The sequence below is a fragment of the Bos indicus x Bos taurus genome, chromosome 15, assembly GCF_003369695.1.
Source record: "Bos indicus x Bos taurus breed Angus x Brahman F1 hybrid chromosome 15, Bos_hybrid_MaternalHap_v2.0, whole genome shotgun sequence".
Lineage (NCBI taxonomy): Eukaryota > Metazoa > Chordata > Mammalia > Artiodactyla > Bovidae > Bos > Bos indicus x Bos taurus.
Window position 1 is genome coordinate 49,530,566 of NC_040090.1, and position 22,040 is coordinate 49,552,605.

At 55.1% G+C, this 22,040-nt stretch overlaps 1 protein-coding gene across 1 annotated transcript in view; it reads left to right on the forward strand.

Annotated features, from left to right (window-relative positions):
- KCNC1 (potassium voltage-gated channel subfamily C member 1) overlaps positions 1–20,105 on the forward strand; it is a 46,259-nt gene extending 26,154 nt beyond the window's left edge. The window contains exons 2-4 of the mRNA XM_027563416.1: positions 8,552–9,485; positions 16,454–16,642; positions 18,655–20,105. Of these exons, the coding sequence (XP_027419217.1) occupies positions 8,552–9,485; positions 16,454–16,642; positions 18,655–18,719 (1,188 nt within the window). The 3' untranslated portion in view covers positions 18,720–20,105. The remainder of the gene's footprint in view (positions 1–8,551; positions 9,486–16,453; positions 16,643–18,654) is intronic.
- Positions 20,106–22,040: the final 1,935 nt, after the last annotated feature.

Sequence of the window (22,040 nt, forward strand, 5' to 3'; positions counted from 1 at the left end):
TCACCAGCCGGGCCAGGCCCCAAACTCAGGCTGGTCTCACCTCGAGGTCCAGCCGTTTCTGCTCCAGCGGCTGCCTCCTTTGACAAAACAGATGTGTGCTGCTTTTGACCTGGGAGTTAGAAGGCAGGTGGGACCCTGAGAGCAGAGGCCTGAGAGGGGGCGTTAAATAAGCAAAGGCTCAGAGGCTGCGATGACGGAAGTCCAGAACTGACGCTTCAGGAGAACCCGGCTCCTACCCCTGCTCCACCCTGAGAGCTCCGTGACCTCGGGCAGGTCCCTTCCCTCGCACTGCCTCCATCTCCAGGTTCCTGCCGTACGAGCTGCTTTAGGGCCAAAAACCTGTGAGGGTCCCCTCTGTCTTGTTCTTCTGGTTTCTAGTGTTTTCCCAAGTCAGGGTACCATATTCAACATGCCATGAGCTAAATAACAGCATGTTGGGAAGAAATACTCTTTTAAGGGTGTCTGTATTTTGTGACATAGTTTCATTTCCAAAATGTGCATCTTGGAGTGAAAACAACACAGAACCTCTGCTGCCCCAGAAGTCACCCGCCTTGCTGTTGAGACAGCCCTTTCAGCCCTGGGCCTGGGGTCTGGAGGATGAATTCCGTGAAGTGGGTTGCTGTCCCACTGGGAAAGTCTGGGTTCCCCAAAGGCTGCACAAGACCTTTTCTGGCCTTGGTTCTCCCAGCGGCCCAGCCTGGTGCCCAAGACTGAGTGGCGCAGTGAAGGGGGCTGAGGGGATTCCCATCTGGGCACAGCCCTCCCCCGTGGTCTTCTCTGGGCTGGTGCAGTGGCCTCTGGCTACCTCCACCCTGTCTACTCGCTTTTTCTCAGTCAGAGACCGTCCCAGGGAGGAGACATCACCGCCCTTGACTAGTGTGAGGGACTGTCTCCGGCATGGACAAGGATCATGGTCTCAACTCAGAACACGTGTCCAGAGTGCCCAGCAGACCCTGATTCTCCTAGGAGATGTGCACACACATACACGCACATACACACACATACCACCCCATACATGTCCCTACACACACACACACATCACACCCATGCATGTCCTTATACACACACAAATGCTTTTCTACCACCTATATGAACCACACACAGTGACCATTTACACGAGCCTCTGACACGCGCCTAGAGTCAGGTCACATAAGCAGGTGACACACCTTTACCACGCACACACCCACTCCACATTTACACACCACCTCTCCCCCTCCCCTGCACGCCTCCCCCAGCACACAGACCTTCCACGCAGCATGTTCTCTGCACACACTTTTACACACTCCCGTCCACGCCCTCCAGGTAATACAATGGGAAGCATCTCCTGCCTGCTGCTCCCTGAACTGGGTGCCAAGAGGGCAGGATTGGTGAGAAGGACCAGGGCTGGAATGCGGATGCTGGACAGAGCACTCAGGATACAGCCAGGCCTCTGACTGGGCAGCCATAGTGGAGGCATTTATTAATGGACCAAAAAGGAGATGGACCCCAAAGAGCCTCCTGTCCCCCTCAGAGCCCTCAGTTAGGCCAGCACAGTGTGGGCATGTCCAGCCCAAGGAAGTCCAGACAAGCCTAATTCAGTTTCCAAACTCAACTCGACTGACAATTTATTTAGGCCAATTGGCCATCCCGCCTGCTCTGCATCACTGACTCCGCATGGATTAACTCAAACGCTGTACACCCCTGCTGGGCAGATTTAATTAGGCAGAAAAACTGACCTGACGCCTCTAGGGGCTTGGGGCCTGGACACCAGCCAGGGCTCCCCTGATTAGTCCCACTGGTCGCAGCCTTGCCCAGTGTCAGAATCCTCAGAAGTGACCAAGTCCAGCCCTACTGTACCAAGATGAAACTGAGGCTCAGAGAGGGGGGGTGATCTGCCACGGTCACACAGCGAGGGAATGGCCAGATCAGCATGTTGGCCCACGCACCACATCACAACCATGGCCTTGCTTCTGGAATGCCAAACTGCAAGAACACAGATTCCCCACGGTGAACCCCTGAACAGTTCTGAAAGACAAGCACAATTTTCTAAAGATGACTGTGATATAAATAATTTATAATGAAAGTCACAGCACATCTTGGTCATTTTAATAGATAGTAAATTGCCTTTCTGATTTATAGTTTTAGGGGTGGGGTTACGATAAAAATAACTTGGTGATTTATAAAACATCTTCTTAAGTCAACAGATCGTTAGTAGGTTTGTCTGACTTTACAGCCAACAGTCTCACCACCCTGGTTACCATAGCAACAGGATGCCTCTCTCTGTTGCCATGGCTACCTCTTTCTAGAACACAATTGGTGGGTCTCTCACAGTTTGTGATTCTGAAAAAAAGAAAGAAGAAAAGCCAGAACTACCAGTTTGGGTTTATGCTGCTTTATCAGGCAATATTGCCTGCACTGTCTTGAAATTTCACAGAGTGGCCTCTGAGGTGTGGCTAGACTGGGTGATGGCTGGCCCTGGGCTGCCAGACAAAGCTCCCTTTTTGGCCGCCTGTTAGACTAGAAGCTCAGGAGGATCGGCCCTCCAGCTGGTTTGGGTCCTGGGTGTGGGGGCATATAGCTACTGCTGCTGGAGTGGGCTGGGGAGAAAGGACAGGGTCTGGCAAATGGCAGGACATCAGGAACTGGTGGGTGACAGGCAGATCTAGGGATGGGAAATCCAGGAGTCTGGGCAGGGAGGCAGGCTGAGGGCATCAGAGAAGGCTGGGGAAGCTGAGGCGGGCTGGGACTGCCATCCTGTGGGAGAGTCAGACATTGAGTCAGTCACACCCAGCGGGGGTGAGGCGGGCAGAGGAGGGGCCAGCTGTGCAGCTACGCCTGGCATTCAGGGTGTTTGTAGGAGGTATGCTGTGTGGTGACCATCCGTGTGCTCTGAGTGTATACGCGCAGGGAGGGTGGGGGCTGTGTGGGTGTGTGCCTCATGGTACGGCGCCTGGGTGTTCGTGCCTGATGGGCAGTGATGTGTTCCAGTACCATCCGTCTGCCCTGTGTTTTCTGTGTGTGTGGTCAGGACCCTGGGCTGTAGTTTGTGTGGTCACTCGTCACAGGTGTGTGCTTAGGTAATGGGTCAGGTGCCTACTCTGGGCAGCAGTGTGTGTCTGGGGGTGACCGTCCTCAGGTGCCCAGCCCTTGACGGCAGCTCCTATATTCCAGCCAGCTTTGAGGCTAAAAACACAGCTCTGTGCACTAGGGAGCTGGCCTTAACTGTGTCTGGATGACTCGATCTTGGAGCTTGACACCCATAGCTTGGACTCCATGTGCCAGCCCAGGGTGCTGCGGAGACCGCTCCTAAGGCTCACTGCCTGGGCCTGCCGGGCAGAGGTTCCCTCCCTGCCAGGGGTTAGCTGATTCTGGGAACTCCCCATCCTTGGGCATCCACCCTGTCCCTCTGGCTGAGCTCCCTGAACAAGTTGTGGTCATCTCTCAGCCTGCCCTCTCTGGGTCTGCCAGGACACAGTCAGCCAGATAGAGATGCAGGCTGGGCCATCTGAGGCTGCTGTTGGCATTGATTCCCCGAGCAAGATGGGGCAGCCTCCCCCCACCAGGCACTCGCAAGTGCTGGGCACTGAGGCCCAGGACCATTTCAGGCATTCTGGGCTCCAGCCTGTGCATTCAGGTATCCTGGTTCTCTCTCTCTCACTGGGGACAGACATAACCTGACCTCAGGGAGTCCAAGCTATGGATGTCAAGCTCCAAGATTGAGCCATCCAGATACAATCAAGGCCAGCTCCCTAGAGCACAGAGCTGTGTTTTTAGCCCCCAAAGCTTTGGCATCTCTGGTGGTGGACAGAGCTTAGACAATGGAGCCAGATCAACTTGGGTCCAAGCCTCAGCTTCATCACTAGCCTTAAACCTTGGTTTAGTCCCTGAACCTGTTTCCTTTTTGGCACAATAAGGTACAACCACCTGTCTCACCAGGTCTGTGGGAAGGTTAAAGGTGCACAGCAGGCCTTTTAGCGTATTTTTTTTTTTTAATGCATGTACTGGGTCTTTGTTACTGTGCACAGGCTTTCTCTAGTTGTGGCGAGTCAGGGCTGCTCTTCATCGGGTGCTCGGGCTTCTCGTTATGGCGGCTTTTCTTGTTGCAGAGCACAGGCTGTGGGGCATGCGGGCCTCGGTAGTTGCAGCTCGTGGGCTCTAGGCCACAGGCTCAATAGCTGTGGTGAACAGTCTTAGTTGTCCACGGCATGTGGGGCCTTCCCAAACCAGGGATCAAACCCGTGTCCCTGCATCGGCAGGCAGATTCTTAATGGCTAGACCACCAGGGAGCTCTAGGCCTTTAGCTTTGGCAGCTTCTCCTCTCTCCTTTCTGGCTCAGCTTCCCTGAGGATGGGTGGGAGGGCACTAGAAACTCGCTTGACCATGGGCTCTTGCTTTGGCTTTGATGCGCTGGGGCTGACTTGCTAGTCGCTAGGCTTAGGAGATTGTGGCAGTCTGAGCAAGCTGGGGCGCTTTCCTCCACAGTGATCCAAAGGGCCCACTTGGACCCAGATGTTGCTGGGGCCCTGCCTCTGACAAGGGACTAGGTGCCTGCAGCAGAGTCTAGGAAGCCTGACTTACACCTCCCCGGCTCCTCTGGGGAAGAAGTCCTAGTATCTGACTCTAAGGCTGATCGCTGCTGCCCACCCCGGCACCCCCACTCCTTGGTCTCTGGGGCCCAAAGAGGAAAGAATCTGAAAGGGATGGCCATTGATCCCTGAGAACCCAGGATTTGTCTATCCTAATTTTAGAAGACCTTACCACTTCCTGGGCCTCAATTTTCCTGTCAGGACCTGTTGTTCAAGAAGAGCCAATGGGTGTAGAGCTCTGAGGGCCTTTGAGGGCACCTGGGAGGAAGTGAGAAGACCCCGGGGACATCAGTGCCCTCTCTGGGCTGTACCTGTGAGGCTCCCCAAGCACTAATGAGCACAAGTTGGAGACAGCCTCGCTGCCTCCCTGGGGGATATTTAGAGGCTGGTAGGGTGGGGGGGACTTCATTTGCTGCCTCCTAAGGGCCTCAGGGCCAAGAAGAAGTCTCCCTGGGAGAGGTGTCCCAGGAGAAGGGCTACTTAGTGGGGCACTGATGGGTGGATGGGTTTTTCCACATGGAGATTAGCAGGAACACCCTGGAGGAAAGGGCAGCAGGTGCAGAGACACAGAGATGGAAGGTCAGAAATGGCAGAGGGTAAGCGACTGATCTGATCTGATCTGATCTGATCTGCATGTGGCAAGAATGTTGGGTGCTTGCAGGGAGAGGTCCCTGGGAAGTCAGTGCGGTCAGGGCACAGGGAGCCTCACAGGCTAGGCTGAGAAGTCAGGGCTTTTCTCTGTGGCCAGATGGCCAAGCAGAGAGCTGGGATTCCAGTTGTTGCCCCTTCTGATAACTGGGTGGATGCTGTACTCATGGCTGAGATTGAAGCCTACAATATGCTGGCTTTTATGACAGTGACCCCATTGAGAGAGAGTCTCATGTGCATGGAGGGGACAGAGGAGGACAGCTGTGGGATGATTTAAGAAGGGGATGCCACGGCTGATGGAGCAGAGGAGAGGCAGCACCTGCTGCCTTCCACCACTGGCCGGGATCAGGAGCCCGGAGATGCAGCAGGCCCAGCCTCTCGGCATCCTTTAGATACTCACAGTGTCCATGTTCCTCTCCTCTCTCAAAAAGACCAGGGCAGGAACGTGACCTGGCCCTGGGAGTCTGGGCTGTGAATTCCAAGCTCTAAGACAGGGCCCTTCAGAGGGAATCTGAGGCCAAATACTCAGCATTTGGGGATATGTTCTTGGCTCCAAGAGCTTTGATAACTGCTAAAGGAAAAAGTGCTGGAGCTGGATGAACCTGGATTGGAGTTGGTGGCCTCTTCCAGTTGCTTCCAGTTTGCTTTCCTGGCCTGCCCCTGTGGTGTCCCAGGTCAGCACTATCTGGACCCTTAACGTGCTATTTCTGGAATCAGAAAACCTGGCTTAAGTCCCTGCACTGCCCTCATCTTGTCCAAACCCCATGTACTTCACAGGGCTGATGGGGGCTCACCTTTTCAGTCCACTGCTTTTTACTTGTCTCTGTGTGTGTCCTTTATCTTCAGCTGTGTGGGGGGCTCCCTGGGGGCAGGGCTGAGGTCTTATTGCACTCCATGCTGGGCATAGCCTGGCGCTTGGTGAGGAATGGAAGGAAAAAAGTATGGATGGGTGGATGGATGGACAGGTAGATAGATGGGTAGGTGGAAGGAAGGAAGGGAGGGAGAAAGGAAAAAGAGAGAAGGAAGAGACGAATGAATAAATGCATTTCTGATGGAAAAGAGGGAGAGAAGGGAGGAGGAACAAAGGAAGGAATAGAAGAAGGGAGAAAAGAAGGATGAATGAATATGTGGCTAAAAAGAAGGGAGAGAGGGTAGGAGGGAGGAAGGATGAGTGGGTGAAAGGGAGAAAGAAAGGAAGAAACAAAGGGAAGAAGGAAGGCTGGATGGAAGGAAGAAGGCAGAGGGGTCACACTCGATAGTAATCTAGGATCAAGTTTTTGAAAATTGCATGACTCTCTAAAGCCAGCAGGAGCCAGCATGCCATGATGAGTGGCTTGGGTAGATCATTTCCTGTTTCTTTGCCCCAGACTTCCCATTTATAGCATGCAGTGCCTTGGACCAGATAATCTCTAAAGGTTGCTCTTACTCTGATATTCTAAAATGCTGACTTTGCCCCTTTCCTTCTCCTCTCCCTTTCTCTCAACCTGGAATGTGTCTTTGCAGGTCCACACGGTTCTTCATATCTAGATCTGTGCTAGGTTGAGTGTCAGGTCTCATGGCTATGGTCAACCCAGACAGGGTCACCACCAAGTGGGGAGGTACATCAATACAAACCAAAGAAATTACTAGAAGCAGCACGGCTGCCTCTTGTGGCAGATAAAGAGTGGCACCTTGGCACTCCTTGAAGTTTTCTGTGAAGGCAGCTCTGGAGAATGAACTTGCCACCCATTCTAGTTTGTAGCCCAGAACTGCCTCCAGGGAGATGGCCTTGCACGGTTCATGGTCTGTCTTGATAGGCTGGGAGAAGGGGAGTCCAGAGGGGAGGGAAGCAGCAGGAACATGAAAGCTGGGTTCCTGGAGGAGAACCCCCTGGCCAGGGTTCCTCTACCAAGGGCAGTGTTAAAGTTCCATGATCCCAGACTGGAGGCTGTAAGAAGAGCCCTTGTCTGGAATTCAGTCTGAGTAGGAAGGTTTGAAACTCTGACAGCTGCTTGATTTTCTTTCCTAGGGTACCCGTGTTTGCTTGTGGTTAGAGAAGCCCAGTGGGTCATCAGATGGGGGTGAGGGTGACCAAATCAGACCACAAAGTCTCCTGAACCTCTCTCAGGGGGTGGGGCCAGAGCAGGCCATTCTGGACAGACTGGGTTATCCTGGCTATTTCTTTCTCACCCGGGTAGGGGATCTGAAAGGACCAGGCACCCACATATGTTTGGAAAACCCTAGTTCCCCAGCAGCTTATTCCTTCCTCCCACCCACCCCCTTCCCCTGGGGCCAGCCGGCCGGAACAGGAGCAAAGCCATCTCTATGGTTTATGGTGCGTTTGAGGACCCCTGGTCCAAGTCTCCTCCTTATGCCTGAATCTACAACCCAGTATCTCTGACAAATGACCATTTAGTCTTTATTTTCGTATCTCCAGGATGGGTGGAGATACACCCATCTGATACACCCAAGTGTATCACCCATTGGAGATACACTTCCAATACATGATGTGAGTTCCTGGGACAATAGAGAGAAGTGGGTAAAGGAGTTGTGTAAGGCCTTGGGGAAGATACGTCTTTTGCAATTCAACATAGGATAGAATATGAAGAGACTGCCTGCATGAGGTACAGAGCCCTGAAAAAGAGAGTGAACAGCCTAGCGGAGGGACGGAAGAAAGATGGGAGATGTGGCCTTTGAGGGGCCTGGCTCCACCATAGCTTCCCTATCCTCCTTTCTTTGCCAACCTCAGCCTCAGCCACCTAGGTCACTTTCATCAGTGGTGGGGTGGGGTGCTAAATGCTTTAATAAATCACATCTAGAGTGCAACATCTCAACAAAGTAGAAGTTTACTTCCCACCTGTGTATTTAGTAGGTGTCTTTCTTTCCAGGGACCCAGCTACTTTCTTATGGTGGCCCTGCTGGCTTCCTTGGGCTTCAACATTCAGAGAAAGAGAGAGGGCATGAAAGGTTGAGCAGGAAGGTTTTGTGAGCCAGGCCGGGCCTTCATGCACACCTTTTTGTGCACTGTCGGATGGCCTGAGACCAGTCATATGACCCCACCCAGCCTGGAGGGCAGGCTGGGAAATTATGGTCTAGCCACTCATCCAGGAAGAAAGGAAAGGCATTTGTGAAGACAGAGAAATCTCCGCCACAGCCTCTTAACCCTGCAGGTCTCTTACCCCCATACTCCACGCTCTGAAGAGGGAACGGTGGCCTGCCTGCCTGGCCCATGTCAGAAGGGGTGTCCTGCAGGCATCTTGCCCAGCCTGGCCCCAGACTGGACCTGGCCCAGAGGCACCCAGTCTCTCTGCTTTGGGGGAAGAACCTCCCCTCTGACACTGTGTGTTTCTCCTCCACAGTATGTGGCCTTTGCCTCCCTGTTCTTCATCCTCGTCTCCATCACTACCTTCTGCCTGGAGACCCACGAGCGCTTCAATCCCATCGTGAACAAGACGGAGATCGAGAACGTGCGCAACGGCACGCAAGTGCGCTACTACCGGGAGGCGGAGACGGAGGCCTTCCTCACCTACATCGAGGGCGTCTGCGTGGTCTGGTTCACCTTCGAGTTCCTCATGCGTGTGGTCTTCTGCCCCAACAAGGTGGAGTTCATCAAGAACTCGCTCAACATCATCGACTTTGTGGCCATCCTCCCGTTCTACCTGGAGGTGGGCCTGAGCGGCCTGTCCTCTAAGGCCGCCAAGGATGTGCTGGGCTTCCTGCGCGTCGTCCGCTTCGTGCGTATCCTGCGCATCTTCAAGCTGACCCGCCACTTCGTGGGCCTACGGGTCTTGGGCCACACTCTGCGAGCCAGCACCAATGAGTTCTTACTGCTCATCATCTTCCTGGCTCTGGGCGTCCTGATCTTCGCTACCATGATCTACTATGCCGAGAGGATAGGGGCTCAGCCCAATGACCCCAGCGCCAGTGAGCACACCCACTTTAAGAACATCCCCATCGGCTTCTGGTGGGCTGTGGTCACCATGACGACGCTGGGGTACGGAGACATGTACCCGCAGACATGGTCCGGCATGTTGGTGGGAGCGCTGTGTGCGCTGGCGGGCGTGCTGACCATCGCCATGCCCGTGCCCGTCATCGTGAACAATTTTGGGATGTATTACTCCTTAGCCATGGCTAAGCAGAAACTACCAAAGAAAAAAAAGAAGCATATTCCGCGGCCACCGCAGCTGGGATCTCCCAATTATTGTAAATCTGTCGTAAACTCTCCACATCACAGTACTCAGAGTGACACATGCCCGCTGGCCCAGGAAGAAATTTTAGAAATTAACAGAGCAGGTAGGAAACCTCTTAGAGGCATGTCGATCTGACCTTTCACCTCTGCCCCCTGTAGCGATGATTCCAGATTCAGTCAGACTGCTTCCTTAGTTCCGTGGGTGACTCTGGACCCCACGCTCAGTCTAGAGGTGTGGCGTCTGGGGGCCCAGGGAGATGCTGGGCAGCCAAATTCATGAGGCGAGAGCCTGCTAGAACCTCACTGGTGGCCCCCGGTAAGGAGGTTGACACACCGGTCTCGTGGGGTTCTGAAGAGATGCCACGGCCCATGAGGTTGCTGAGGACTCTCTTAGCAGGAGCCCAGGGGCTCCGCTGCTCAATGGGCAGGAGTTGGGCATGAGTCGCTGACTCAGGCCACTGACCCGGAGTCACGGCGGGGCGGGGTGGGTGTGATTGGGAAATGCCAGACAGCTGCCCATTTGGTCTTTACACGGCTCCCTTCGGGCAGTGCACGTGGCACGGATGGTGCCTGGGCTCTGGCAGGAGGTCCCTGCAGAGACAGCAGCAAGGATTCTCACCCCCCCAGCAGAGCCTGTCTCCATAGCTGAGTAGCATTCCTGCTCCGATGCCGGCTGCCTAGCTCCAGGCGCGTCCTCGGAGACGCCTCTTGCCCTCCGTAACAAGCTTACTCACCCCACAGCATGCGGAACCAGCTCATCTTCTACCACCACTCTAGAGTTTAGCGTTTATCTTTAGGAACCTGTTGGAGTGACTCTAGCTTTCACGTTGTCTGTTTGGGTTGATGGTCCAGTGGGAGTTTCCGGTGGCCTTCTTTCTGATGGAAGCGGCTGGTGAGCGAAGGACTAGAGGGGGCCACCACCCGGGCAGCTTAGATGAAAGCGCTTCAGACCAGCAACAACCTCCCACTGAGAGTGTTCCCTGTTTCCGGCGGTAGGGACTGCAGCAGCAATACACGACATCCCAACCAGTGTACGCCCACTTTCCCGTGAATTCAGTGGGGGTCAGGGAGGGGGGAGGGGGGCCATGAAACAATACTAGTCACCGTGGGATATATTCTCATATTCCATGGCTAGTGGTTCGTTATGGGACTATCTCAGTTTTATGAGAACCTGCACATAGCACATAAAGTTGATCATGGGGCTCTGGTCCGAAGATAAAAAGCCCATAGTCTACCTCTACCCATGGAATACCATCGACTTATTCTGTGGACACAGGGATTTGAAGGGAATGAATGACCCAGAAAAGCATGACAACACTGAACTCAGAAGAGGTGCCGGGGCGAGGGAGGCTGAGTGAGTGACAGGTAGTGTTTAGTCTGCAGAAGACACCCTGTGCCCAGGGCAGGAGGTGGGGCTGCAGGCTCCCTCAGCCCCAGAGGAGCAAGTTGTCCCCTGGTTTGAATGGCCTCCCCAGTGGCTGACTGATTCTTTCTTCCCTGATGCCCCTCTCTCTGGCCCACCACCCCATCCTACTCCGCATCCGGCTTCATCACATAGCTATACTGACCAGAGTGGTACCCTGAAAGTCCACCTCTCTGTCTGAGGTCTTTCTAGCCCCTTTACCCGGTCCCATACCCCTCCCCACTCCCTGGGATCCCTGTAGACACCTGAGAGGAGTGTGGCTAGTGTTCTGGGCTGGGCCAGGAGCAGGGCAGGGGTCTCAGAGGCTGGAATGGGAGGGCCTGGGGTGGGGCTGGACTCCTCGGCCAATGCGTGGCTTCTGCTTAGCCAGCCAGGCATGGGCCGTGGAAAGCCCCTGCCCCGCCTCTCTGCTTTGGATCATCTCGCCCTTCTGTTCGACCTCAGGAGCACCGTCACGGCGAGGAAAATTCCTGGGGCTCTGGGAAAGGGTCTGGGTGGGCCTCGCCCCTAGCTTCACGCCAGGCCTCAGCAGGAAGAGTTGAGCCTGAGTGGCATCACCATAGCACTCCTTGGCCCCCTGTCCCATCCTCCCCAGTGATTCACTCCCACCAGGCACAAATCCTTCAGTCCCAGACAATGCTAGTATTCTCCATGTGCTGAGGGCATGTGTGCATGCACACATATACACACACATGCACACACGTGTACACATGCATGCATGTGCACACACAGAGTGCAGATGTGTGTTCTGATATGTACACCAGCTAGCCCCAAGACACAGGCCCTTTTCCCGGAAAGCCTGTGCACTTCTCCTAGAGCCCCTGCACCCCACCACCACGACAGCCCTGGCCCTGGGACCCTCTTTGCCCTGGCCCCAGGTCTCAGGGATCCAGATTGTCCTGGCTTAAGCCAGATACTTAGAGCCCTTCTCTCTGGGGCCCAGCTGCCTCACTCCCTTCCGTCCCCCACACACTGCCTCCTCCCCTTTCCCAAGTTCTTATTGCTCCTAGGGGTGCTGTCTTGACATCCCAAACCTGCTCTGAGCCTGGTCCTTCACCAGAACCCTCCTCCCTCTGAAAGCTGGTGTGTGAGACCCAAATTATCACCCAAGTGATAAGCATAAGTGTGTGATCCTTAGGGGATGTCTCCCTATCTCTGCCTCCCCAAGTCTCTTCCCGTTGGCCTCCTCTTCTGCTTGCAGCTATGCTCCTTGGTGGGCATGGGGTTGGGGTGTGTGGTGAGTGAGTGTGGGGGAGGCCAGAAGCGAGGAAGGCAAATGTGATGGGAGGCTGGACCCCACAGGAACTGAGAGCTGAGATGCAGTCCCCAAGACCTTGACAACCGCCCTCCACCCCAAGGGCAGTCAGTTGGCCCAGTGAGACTCCAGTTCTACCTTTAGAACCTGGGTTGGGGCAAAGTGCAACATGCTGGGCTCTGAGGGCACCCCCTGCCCAGGGCCAGACTCCAGGACTCAGGCAAGCCGTCCCAGTCATGTCAGCAGCACCCTCCCCTCCCCTCCCCTCCCCGTCTTGGTCTCTCCTGCAGCCTCAGGTCAAGTGTCTGGTCTCCTCGGTATCACGGCTGACGTGGCTCCAGTGTCTGGGGGATTCGTCCCGGCAGGGGTTGTAGGGTCTCATGGGAGGATGCCAGGATGGCACCCCCATGGTCAGGGGCTGGGGTTGATAGTTCAGGAGAAGCTGCTTCTCTTGCAGAAAGGGGGTCCCTCCCTGACCTGCAGCCGGGGGCCCAGACCACCTGCTCTGGGCAGTTCAGAGTGCTCCCTCTGTCCTGCCATGTGCCTTCACGTGTGTCTCGTCCATCTCTGCTCCTGTGATGTGGGTTGCTCCTCTGTGGTGCTGCGTCTGGGGCTGTGGGGTCCCACCATAGGTGAGCAGGGGGCTAGTACAGGGGATGGGTGGTGGCCAGACCTCCCCCTTCCTGTCCATCAGCACCTAGGGCAGCAGTGAGGTCCTGAAAAGCACCCCCGTCTGGGTCTGCCCCGAGCTGGGACAGAGCTGCCCCTGCAGCCTCCAGGGTCTGCCCTGAGCAGCTGAGTCCAAAGCGGCCCCCGCCCCGGCCCTCCACGTCTCCCCTGCCAGCTGCAGTGGGTGCGGCAAGTGGTGTACCCCCTGGGGCAGGGGAGGTAGTGGGATTGGGACAGGGGTGACCAGGCAAGGTGTGGGCAGGGCCCCTCTGCAGGGGCTAACCAAGTTTCTGCTCAGATGCAGGGCCACGGTGGGCAGCGGGGGGCCCTGAGTGGGGTCAGCGAGGCCCCCTGGTGGCTCAGGGGGAAGGAGCGGAGAAATAAGGGGCTCTGAGGGCCAGGACTGGGTGTTCTTTTCTGTGTTGTTCACATGCTCTCTCTTTCTCTCTCTCCACTAATCATGTTTCTCTCTCTCTCTCCTCGTTCTGTTGCATGACTTGTGCCGGTTCTTGTGATTGTACTCAGCTCGTATCTCTCACAGACCGTCCCCAGTTAACCTGGGGTTTTTTCCCTGAGCCCCAGGCTGGGCAGCCGCCACCTGGGGGGCTAAACCCAAGGAAATTCCCAGCCACCCCACCTGCCCCACCCTAGCCCTGCGTGCGCCCCCGGCGCCCGCTGCTGGTGTGAACAGTAAGTACCTAGGTGGTGCCCAGAGACCAGGGCACACAAGCCAGCCTGCTGGCTCAGGGCCGGACATCGGGTTCTCCTTGCTCCAAAGTTTAAAAAAAAATGACCCTCTCGCGGACGCTCATCTCTCTCAGCCCATTTCAAAGCCTGGAAACCATCTTTGTGAGACGCTGCCCATGCTGCCATTTCATCATCGCAGGCCCTCGGGTCTAGTCGGGGCCAAGGGGCCCTGGCCAGGGAGGGCAGGGCTCCCAGCCTTCTGGGGAGCAGGTGGGAACTGAGGGACCTGGTGACCATCTCATCTAAAGGACAAGGTCGGGGTATGAGGGGGCAGTCTTGGGTGACCTGGCACCTCTGGCTTTTTTCATGAGTTCCCCAGGTTTGGTGAGCTGGCCACTTTTTGGCTAGTCTCTTTTCCAGCCCTCCTCTGGAACTGGGGAGGGACAGTATGGTTCCCAGTTTCTGAGAGCACCCCACATCACAGATAAGCCCACAGCCCAGGGAGGCTGGCTCCTTCAAAGAGCAGGACCCAAACACTCCCACCCAGGCTCGGCCTTTTCTCAGAGGACATGTTTGAGAGAAGAAGCAGGCTCTGAGAAGGGCAGGGGGTCTGGTTCACACCCACCCGGGCAGCCCACTCAGCTGCCCCCTGGCCCGACCCCTGCAGGGAAACCAGCCTCAACTTCAGGTCCTCTAAAGGCTGTGGGAGCTGGCTGCCCCAGGGGCACGGCACTGGGGGGCAGAGTCACACAGAGGGTCTCAGGCTCGGCTACCCAACCCTGGGTGAGCCCTGCAGGCTGTAGATACCTCCGCTGGCAGGCAATGGCCAGTGGAGAGATCACAAGTTCTGACTCTCCCCCCAGATGGAGATGCTGCCTGGTAGGACTCACTGTTTTCCCCTAGAAGAAAATGTGTACAGGGTACTGTGGGCTCCAACTTCCATCCCCCTATCCACTGCCTCCTCCCTTGAACTCCGTTCCCCTCTCCCAGAGACCCTTGGGAGGTCCAGCCAGACTGGGAGGAAGGGCCGGGCTGGTCTGTGTGCACACCTGTGTGCCCTCAGACACACCCCCAGTGTTAGGCAGTGCCCAGTTCCCCAGAGAGGCCCCAACCCCAGTCACGTGGTATCAGAGTTACCCTGGTAACTAACCTTTCTGGTTCAGAGTGAATTGGGGAGTGAAGCCCCTGGGATCTGTCAAGAAACACACTGTACATGAAATGCTTTGCCATCTTGTACGACAGATTTTTTTTTTAAGTTCCAAAATTATGATGGGATTTTTTTTTTTTTTTTGGATTTGCTTTACGAATAAACCTGATTGGTCCATTTCTCTTTTGACTGACTGCCTCTTTGTAGTGACATAATGTGTACACGGGTGGTGGTCCCACCCGCGGGCACGCCGAGTGTGTGCACACGGAGAAGGATCACTTCTGCGTGTAGTTACATGATGTGAACAGGGTCACGGAAGAGGGTCAAATTGGGTGGAGACTCTCTCCAGCTTTTTGCCCCTCTTTAGCCTTTCAGAGGGCCTCCCGCTGTGGTCACACCCACGTTGGGTCTGTCTTCCCTTGAGGCTCTCACCCTGGAGGAAGTCTTTGAGGAAACCTCAGGCTTCCCTCGTAACTCAGTTGGTGAAGAATCCGCCTGCAATGCAGGAGATACAGGTTTGATTCTTGGGTTGAGAAGATCCCCTGGAGAAGGAAATGGCAACCCACTCCAGTATTCTTGCCTGGAAAATCCCATGGACAGAGAAGCCTGGTGGGCTACACAGTCCATGAGGTCGCAAGAGTCGGACACGACTTAGCTACTAAACCACCACTACCACCACCAGGGCCCACCCTGGGGACTGAGTCGGTGCCACCCTAACCAGGAAGAGTCTGCTTGGAGGGCAGAAAGCAGGGGAGGGGTCCCCAAGAGTGATGGGTGGGCTCAGAGGCCAATAGAGCCCTCTCTGCCAGCTCCAGAGGCGTCCACGATGCTGCTCTTGGATTTGGGGGAGCGCCCTGCTCTGGCTAGAGCTGCGCCCTCACCAAATGTGCCCCCAAACTTCTTCCCAGGTTCCTTCTCAGGCTACCGCAGAGGCCAAGACTCGTCTTTCCCACCCGAGTCCATCAGCCGCTGTTGTCTTTACACATCCATTTGCTCTGCTTTGCGGGGGACGCTGCCGAAAGGAGACGGAGGAATGGGAGTCCCTCCCAAACCCTGGCTGCTGTCACTGCCTCATGCCTGCATTCTTGTTGCGCCTGTGCAAGCTGGCTCTGCTTGAGGCAGAGCGAGGTGGAAGACCCTGGCTTGGTCTGGGTGGTGAACGGAGTGGACTGAGTGACCAGCTTAAGTCTGTACAGAGAGGGAGCAGATTGAGTGGTCAACTGGATGGGGGACCAGGAGACTGCGTGACCAGGCCTAGTCTGTATGGGTGATGGAGCATAGAGAGTGACTGGATTAGGTCCATATGGGGGTGGGATAGAGTGATCAGATAGGGTGTGATGGGGGAACAGCATAAAGCAAATGACCAGAGAGGATCCACAGGGGGCCTGGAGTGGAGTTGACCCTTGGGGTTTGGGTGGGGCCCAGGGATGCCTGAGCAGACAGTTGGATATGGAGGGGGCAGCCGGGCTCTGGTCAGCAGCAGAGGGATCAGAAAATGCTGCCGCTCTGGACAGGAGTGTTTCTGCGTGTCTGTCTGTCTTCTCCCTGAGCTCTGTGTCTGGCCCTCTACCCATGACCGCATCCACACCATCCTGTCTCATCGGCCCCACCTTGGACGTTGGGCCCGGCCCCCCAGCACCGCGCTTGCTGGGCCCATCACCAAACTCATCTTTTTGCAAACTTTGAGCAAACCCAGGAACCCTCCTCCCCAGCACTGTGGGCAGCCCAAAGGCTGCCCGAACGAGCTGGGGACCCCCAGCCTCGTGCCTCTCCCGCTCACTTTTCTGTCCTCAGTCACGCACTACCCTTTGCTGATGTCCCACTCTGGCCTGTCCCCCCCCGCACTAAACAGTTTTCAGTGTCTCAATAGCTTCTGCTTATATGTTTGAAGATTCCAAACTGAATGGGGAGGTGGCGAAGGCCGCGCTGGCGAACGAAGACTGCCCCCACATAGACCAGGCCCTCACTCCCGATGAGGGCCTGCCTTTTACGCGCTCGGGCACCCGCGAGAGATACGGACCCTGCTTCCTCTTATCAACTGGGGAGTACGCGTGCCCACCTGGTGGAGGAGTGAGAAAGGGTATGTAGAGGAGGCCGGGGTGCTCTGCATCAGCGGGCCTGCCTCGCGCTCCTGCACAGGGGTGGGCGGGGCGGCGGGCGAGGGGTGCTGAGGGGCAGGCAGGCACAATGAGGGGGGAAAGGAGCAGGAGGAGCCCCAGGGTCGGCCCCCAGAGGTCTGAGTCCCACCCTTCCCAGTTGGGATGGTAGGCTGGCAGAGAGAACCTGAGGTCCAGGCAGCTGTGGGTTGCAATTGAGCTCAGGGGTAAGAAGAGGCTTGGGGACAGGCTGGCCGACTACATTCCCCCAAGGCAGAGGGGTACCCAGAGATGTGGGAAGATCCTCAACTTCCCCCAGGCTACTCTGGCAGATGGCAGGTCAGACCCCAAAGGCAAAGTGATCTCCCCTGTCCCTTGGCTGGGGAGAGCAACAGGGTAGGCCTGGGCTGGCCAGGACCCTGTGGGCCTAGCCACCCAAGATCCATGTTCTGGAAGAGGCATCCTTTAAAGAGAATCCATATAGACCAGTTGGGGTGGGGGGGCGGTCATGACGAGAGAGATAGCTTAAAGGCTTGGCAGTGAGGTCAGCGTCCTTGCAGAGGTAAGGTATGTGCCAGTCAGAACACTGCGAGTGGCAGATAGGAAACTAGCCAAGAGGAGGTGGTTATGTATGACTCTGTGCAGCCCCTTCCAACCCCAGCACCCAGTAGCCGCGGCCCCAGGTGTGGTCAGTGCCCCCTTGTGGTTGGTGAAGGCAGAGCCCTGTGGTGGTCAAGGTTGGATCAGACCCTTGTCTTGTAAACCGACCTCCTGGGGACAAGGCTTCCACTAGAGCTTGAGCATGGACTGGGGAGAAGTTTGGGGCGGGGGCCCAGCGCACCCTAGATCCAGGCTCCGGACACCGGGCAGGGCCTGGAAGGCGGAGGAAGCCATCCTCGGCACAGCAGGCTGGCTGGGCAGCTCATGCATGTTGGGGAGCGGCTCACAGGCTCACACAGTATGGTTGCATGCTGACTGGGGTGAGCAGGTTGGGCTAGATAGTTGGCTTTTTAGAGCAACAGTTGGTGTAGCTGGTAGCCATTCACAACTGCTCCAGTATTTGAAATGGTTCAATAATATGTGAGGAGAAAATAGAGAATTCAAAATAAAGGGCAAACCCAGAAAAGGAGAGGCAGCCCACACGGAGACGGGGGAAGTCCTTCTGGTGCTTGGCGTGCTCTCCTGATCCAGGCTGGCCTCTGCTTCCTTGCCCTGCCTGGAGGTCCCGTGGACCCCAGCGCGGCATACCACACCCCGCATGGTGCTGCATGGAAGGGGGGCTGCCGGCCTGGGGGCTGCCTGCCCCATCCTCGGCACCTTCCATGGATAGGCCTAAAGCTCCCCTTCACAACTGGCTTTCTCCCAAGTGGAGGCTCTAGAAAACCAGGATCAGGGGCAAGCCCAGGGGATGGGAGAGGAAGGCATGTAGACCTTTCCCCATGGCTGTGCTCTGCTGGTAAGGTCTTATGGGGCTGCCTGTCTCCCTCATCTTGAATGTTGGATCAATCTGTGTGGCCTGAAAGAGCAGACAGAAGAGTTTCTTGACTGGGCTTCCGGAAGCCCAGGGTGTGTGGGACAGAAGCAGCCTGTAGGGAGCAAGGAGTCCGATGGCAACCACTGTTTGCAGGTGGTACCCACTCCGCAGTTCCCCAGAGGCACTGAGGGTGGGGAGCCCCCACCCACATCCACATGGTCCTGCTCTCATGGAGTCATGACAGCCGCTGAGGACTTGCTTTTCTCAGGATAATGCCAGGCCATGAGCTGTGTGCGGGGTAGAGAAGAGTTAGGGGCTCAACCCGTTCCCCCAGGAGGGAGAGAAAGAGGCGTGCTGGGCTGGCTCACTGCATGGGAGAACCAAGCCAGCTGGAGAAGATCCTGCCTGCCTCTGCATGCGGCTGTTCGGTCTTTCCTCCTCCTTCCTTAAAAACTAAGTACCAAGCGGGATGGGAAAGCCAAGAAGAGAAGCTCAAGTGTTAATTGTATTCTTTACATACAGATCTTTGCAAAGAAAGCCCTGTCATTGCTAAGTATATGCCGACAGAGGCTGTGAGAGTGACTTGACCAGGCGACTTGGCCCAGGACACTGGTGGCTATTAAGCATCTGGGTGGACCTGCAGCCCCTCCTCGCCCTCGGACAGAGTAAATTCACGCCATGCAGGTTTGCCGGACGAGTCCGAGTGGCCCAGGCCTTGTACTAGGACGGACGTAGCTTTTCTACGGCCAAATGGTAACTGACCGTAGAGGATTTCTTTTCCTTCTTTTCCTTTTTTTTTTTTTTTTTTTTTGAGAAAAAGCTTTTAATTTATTCGGGGAGGGGGTGGGATGGAGGGGTTCCTTAGCATGACTTGCATGAAGTTCAACAGAAAACCCAGCAATCCAAACCCACGAACCCCACCTCCCCTGCAACTGTATGATTACCCTAAACCATGACAACAATGAAGAAAAACAAGCAAGAGTCCTCTATTTTCTTTCAAAGCTCTTTCCTTTTATACATGTTGTTGGAGCCAAACTGTAAAGGCGTTCAGTAGAAACCTGTACGTTTTTTTGGGGTGGGGAGGGGAATGAGCGGGTTGGGGGAAGGAGTGGGGATGAGTAATGGATTGCTTCCCTTTTGTACACGGAGATTCTAGAGTAAAGGTTCCCAAAAGGGCAGTCGGTCAGTCATTGGTCATATTGACCTCACCTTCATAGTTCATCTCTCACGTGGAAACGGAAAACTTTGCTCCAAATAGAATTGTGGAAACGCACTGCCGCCTTCTTCCCTCTGTTTGGCATGCTTGCGACCCAGCGGACGTCTCCCCAAGATCCCTGACAGCGGCTAGTCTAGGTTGATTCGATCATCTTAGCAGTGTGTAGATTCAGTGTGACCAACTTTCATAACAAATTGTTCATAGTAGATAATCAACACCGTATGGATTTTTCAAGTGTTCTTTCAGAGCACCAAAAAAGATCAGGACTGTGGGAGGGCCAGTCCTCCTCCACCTTGATCAAGGCACAACCCGGCATTGTATGCAATTTAGTACTTCAGAGTTTAACAAAAACAAAAAAAAACCTGCATGCCCAATGTTATGCAAAGCGATTCTAGCATGAAATAAATTTTGTATCATGGTTTCTGTATAGTCTAAAGCAGATTTGTTTTCCTGAAGCAATCGGAGGTTTGCAGAGACGCACTTCTGCATCTCGAATAAATATAGTATTTTCCCAACAGAAACAGAGGACAGTAGCTTGGCTTTGGTCTGATTCTAAAATTAGTGGTGGGGTGGGGGGTGGGGAAGGATGATATTTTTGAAAAACACATGCTTGAGTTGAAAAAAAAAAAATGCAACATCTCAAGCTCTCACTGCAGCTGGCAACATTCCTGGAAAGAGAGCAATGCTGCTTTAGTTCAGCACCCTCCCCTCCCTGGGCCCTGGCTCTCGATAATAAAAAGCTGACTTTGGACATAAAGCATGAATTTGGGTTTTTATTCCTCCAGCAGTGTCGCAATTTGGTTCTGGGCCCCTGGTCAGGCCTTCTGCGGCTCGGCTAGGGTGGGGTAAGCCTGAGCCCTGGCTCTTCTGGTCTCAGGGACCCATCCAAGGTGCAGGCTGTCCTATCACTGGGAGAAAGCCAGGACCGCTCTGCCCACCTCACCCTGCCCCTCCCCAGATCCTGTTGGTTGGGGGAGGGGGGAGAGCTCAGGAGGAATCAACAAAAAAGGCCTTGACCTAAGACGGGCCCATCCTCTGGGGGTTCACCAACATGGAAACGTCTCTATGGATCCTGCTGTATTCATGACCCTTGAATCTGGTTATGTGGAGGTCCTAACCCCTGCCCCCCCCACTGCCCTTCATGCAGACCGTGGTCACCTCCCTCCTAGGGCCATTCTTGAATTTGATGGAGCCAGAGGCAGGGGTCTGATGGGTCTGGGTGCTCCACCTAGCTGTACCCTTGCTGGGCACTGTCCGGCAGCCACCCCATTGCATACCCCTCACTCAGCCTGGTGGCATCTTGGAAGGGGTGCAGGCCTCTCCTAGGATCTTGATTTGCTTGAGTTGCTCACTTGGTCTTGATTTGCTTGAGTATTTCATTTGGTTTTGGTCGGGGGGTGGAGTGGGGATTGGCGTTCCAATTCTTTTCCTATCCATTAGAGAATCTCAGGTGGTAAAGTCGCTAATGGACATGGCAGGCCACCTCTGAACACTTTACAGATGAGGAACTGAGGCCCAGAGGGGAGTGCTCTGACCAGGGCCACACACAAGTGGAGGTCAGTTCCTCCCGGATTTCCATTCCCTCCATCCCTGCCAGTATGGCCAAGTCAACGATCATATGGGTGGGTAGAAGTCTGAAGGTGGGTGTCGAATTCTCACCCAACAGTTTCTCATCCCCTCTGAGCACTTACCTCAACTTCTGAGCTCCCTGTGCAGTCCAGGAACCAATGAATAGGGGGTGATGCGTGCAGCAGTGAGTCGCAAGACCTCTGCCCAGGGGTCATGCGGCCACAGAGCTGCCTGATCCACACCACCTGAGTAACGGCCATTCATAAGCATCAGGACAGAGAAGCCAAGCAGTGTCAGCGACTGCAGGGAGACCAGAGTTCCCTCGACCTGGGGTCCATCCTGGGAGAAGTGCCTCTGGTGGACTCAGGTGGGACTTGACACGAGGCCATTGGAATAGGGGTTTTCAGGGACATGGGAGCTGATGGGGAACAGGGATTAACATACACTGAGCATCTGTCATGTGCAGGACACCTGAGACAAGCTGTCTGATGATGACCCACAATAATTCAACATGCCCATTATAGAGGCAAGAGAAGAGGCACAGAGAGATAAAGTCACTGGTTCAAAGCCACACAGCTGATGAATGATGAAGCTAAGTTTTTAACCCAGGTGGTCTGACTCCAGAGCTTAGGTGAAGCCATCTCAAGTCCTCATTGAGGGCTTCCTGGGGCTGGAGGTGGAATTGATTGGAACACCGGAGTTATTGGTCCTGAATACCAGGGTCCTCAGGCCATGGGTGTGACAGAGGGGCCATTTACCTGCTGCCCTGAGCTTTCCATGCACATAAAAATATTTGACTACCTTGATTTCCTGCTTAAACACCTGTTGTCCTGAGAATGAAGCCAGAGTTCCTTAAATTGGCTGGCAAGACCCTCCGGATCTCCTCTCCCAACTCTCACCTCTCTGTGCTCTGGTTGCTGGGGAATTCGGACACTGCCCCTTAGGACCTGGAACCCCCATTCCACTTTCTGACTCACTACCCTCCAATTTCAATTTATCACTAAGTCACTTCACTCAGAAGTGGTGGATGCAAGTGGAGGGCTTTACTCTGAGCCCCTGGCCTGGGTTCACCATTCTCAAGCACAGCCTCATCAAATTTTGACCTGATAACCCACTGGGACTG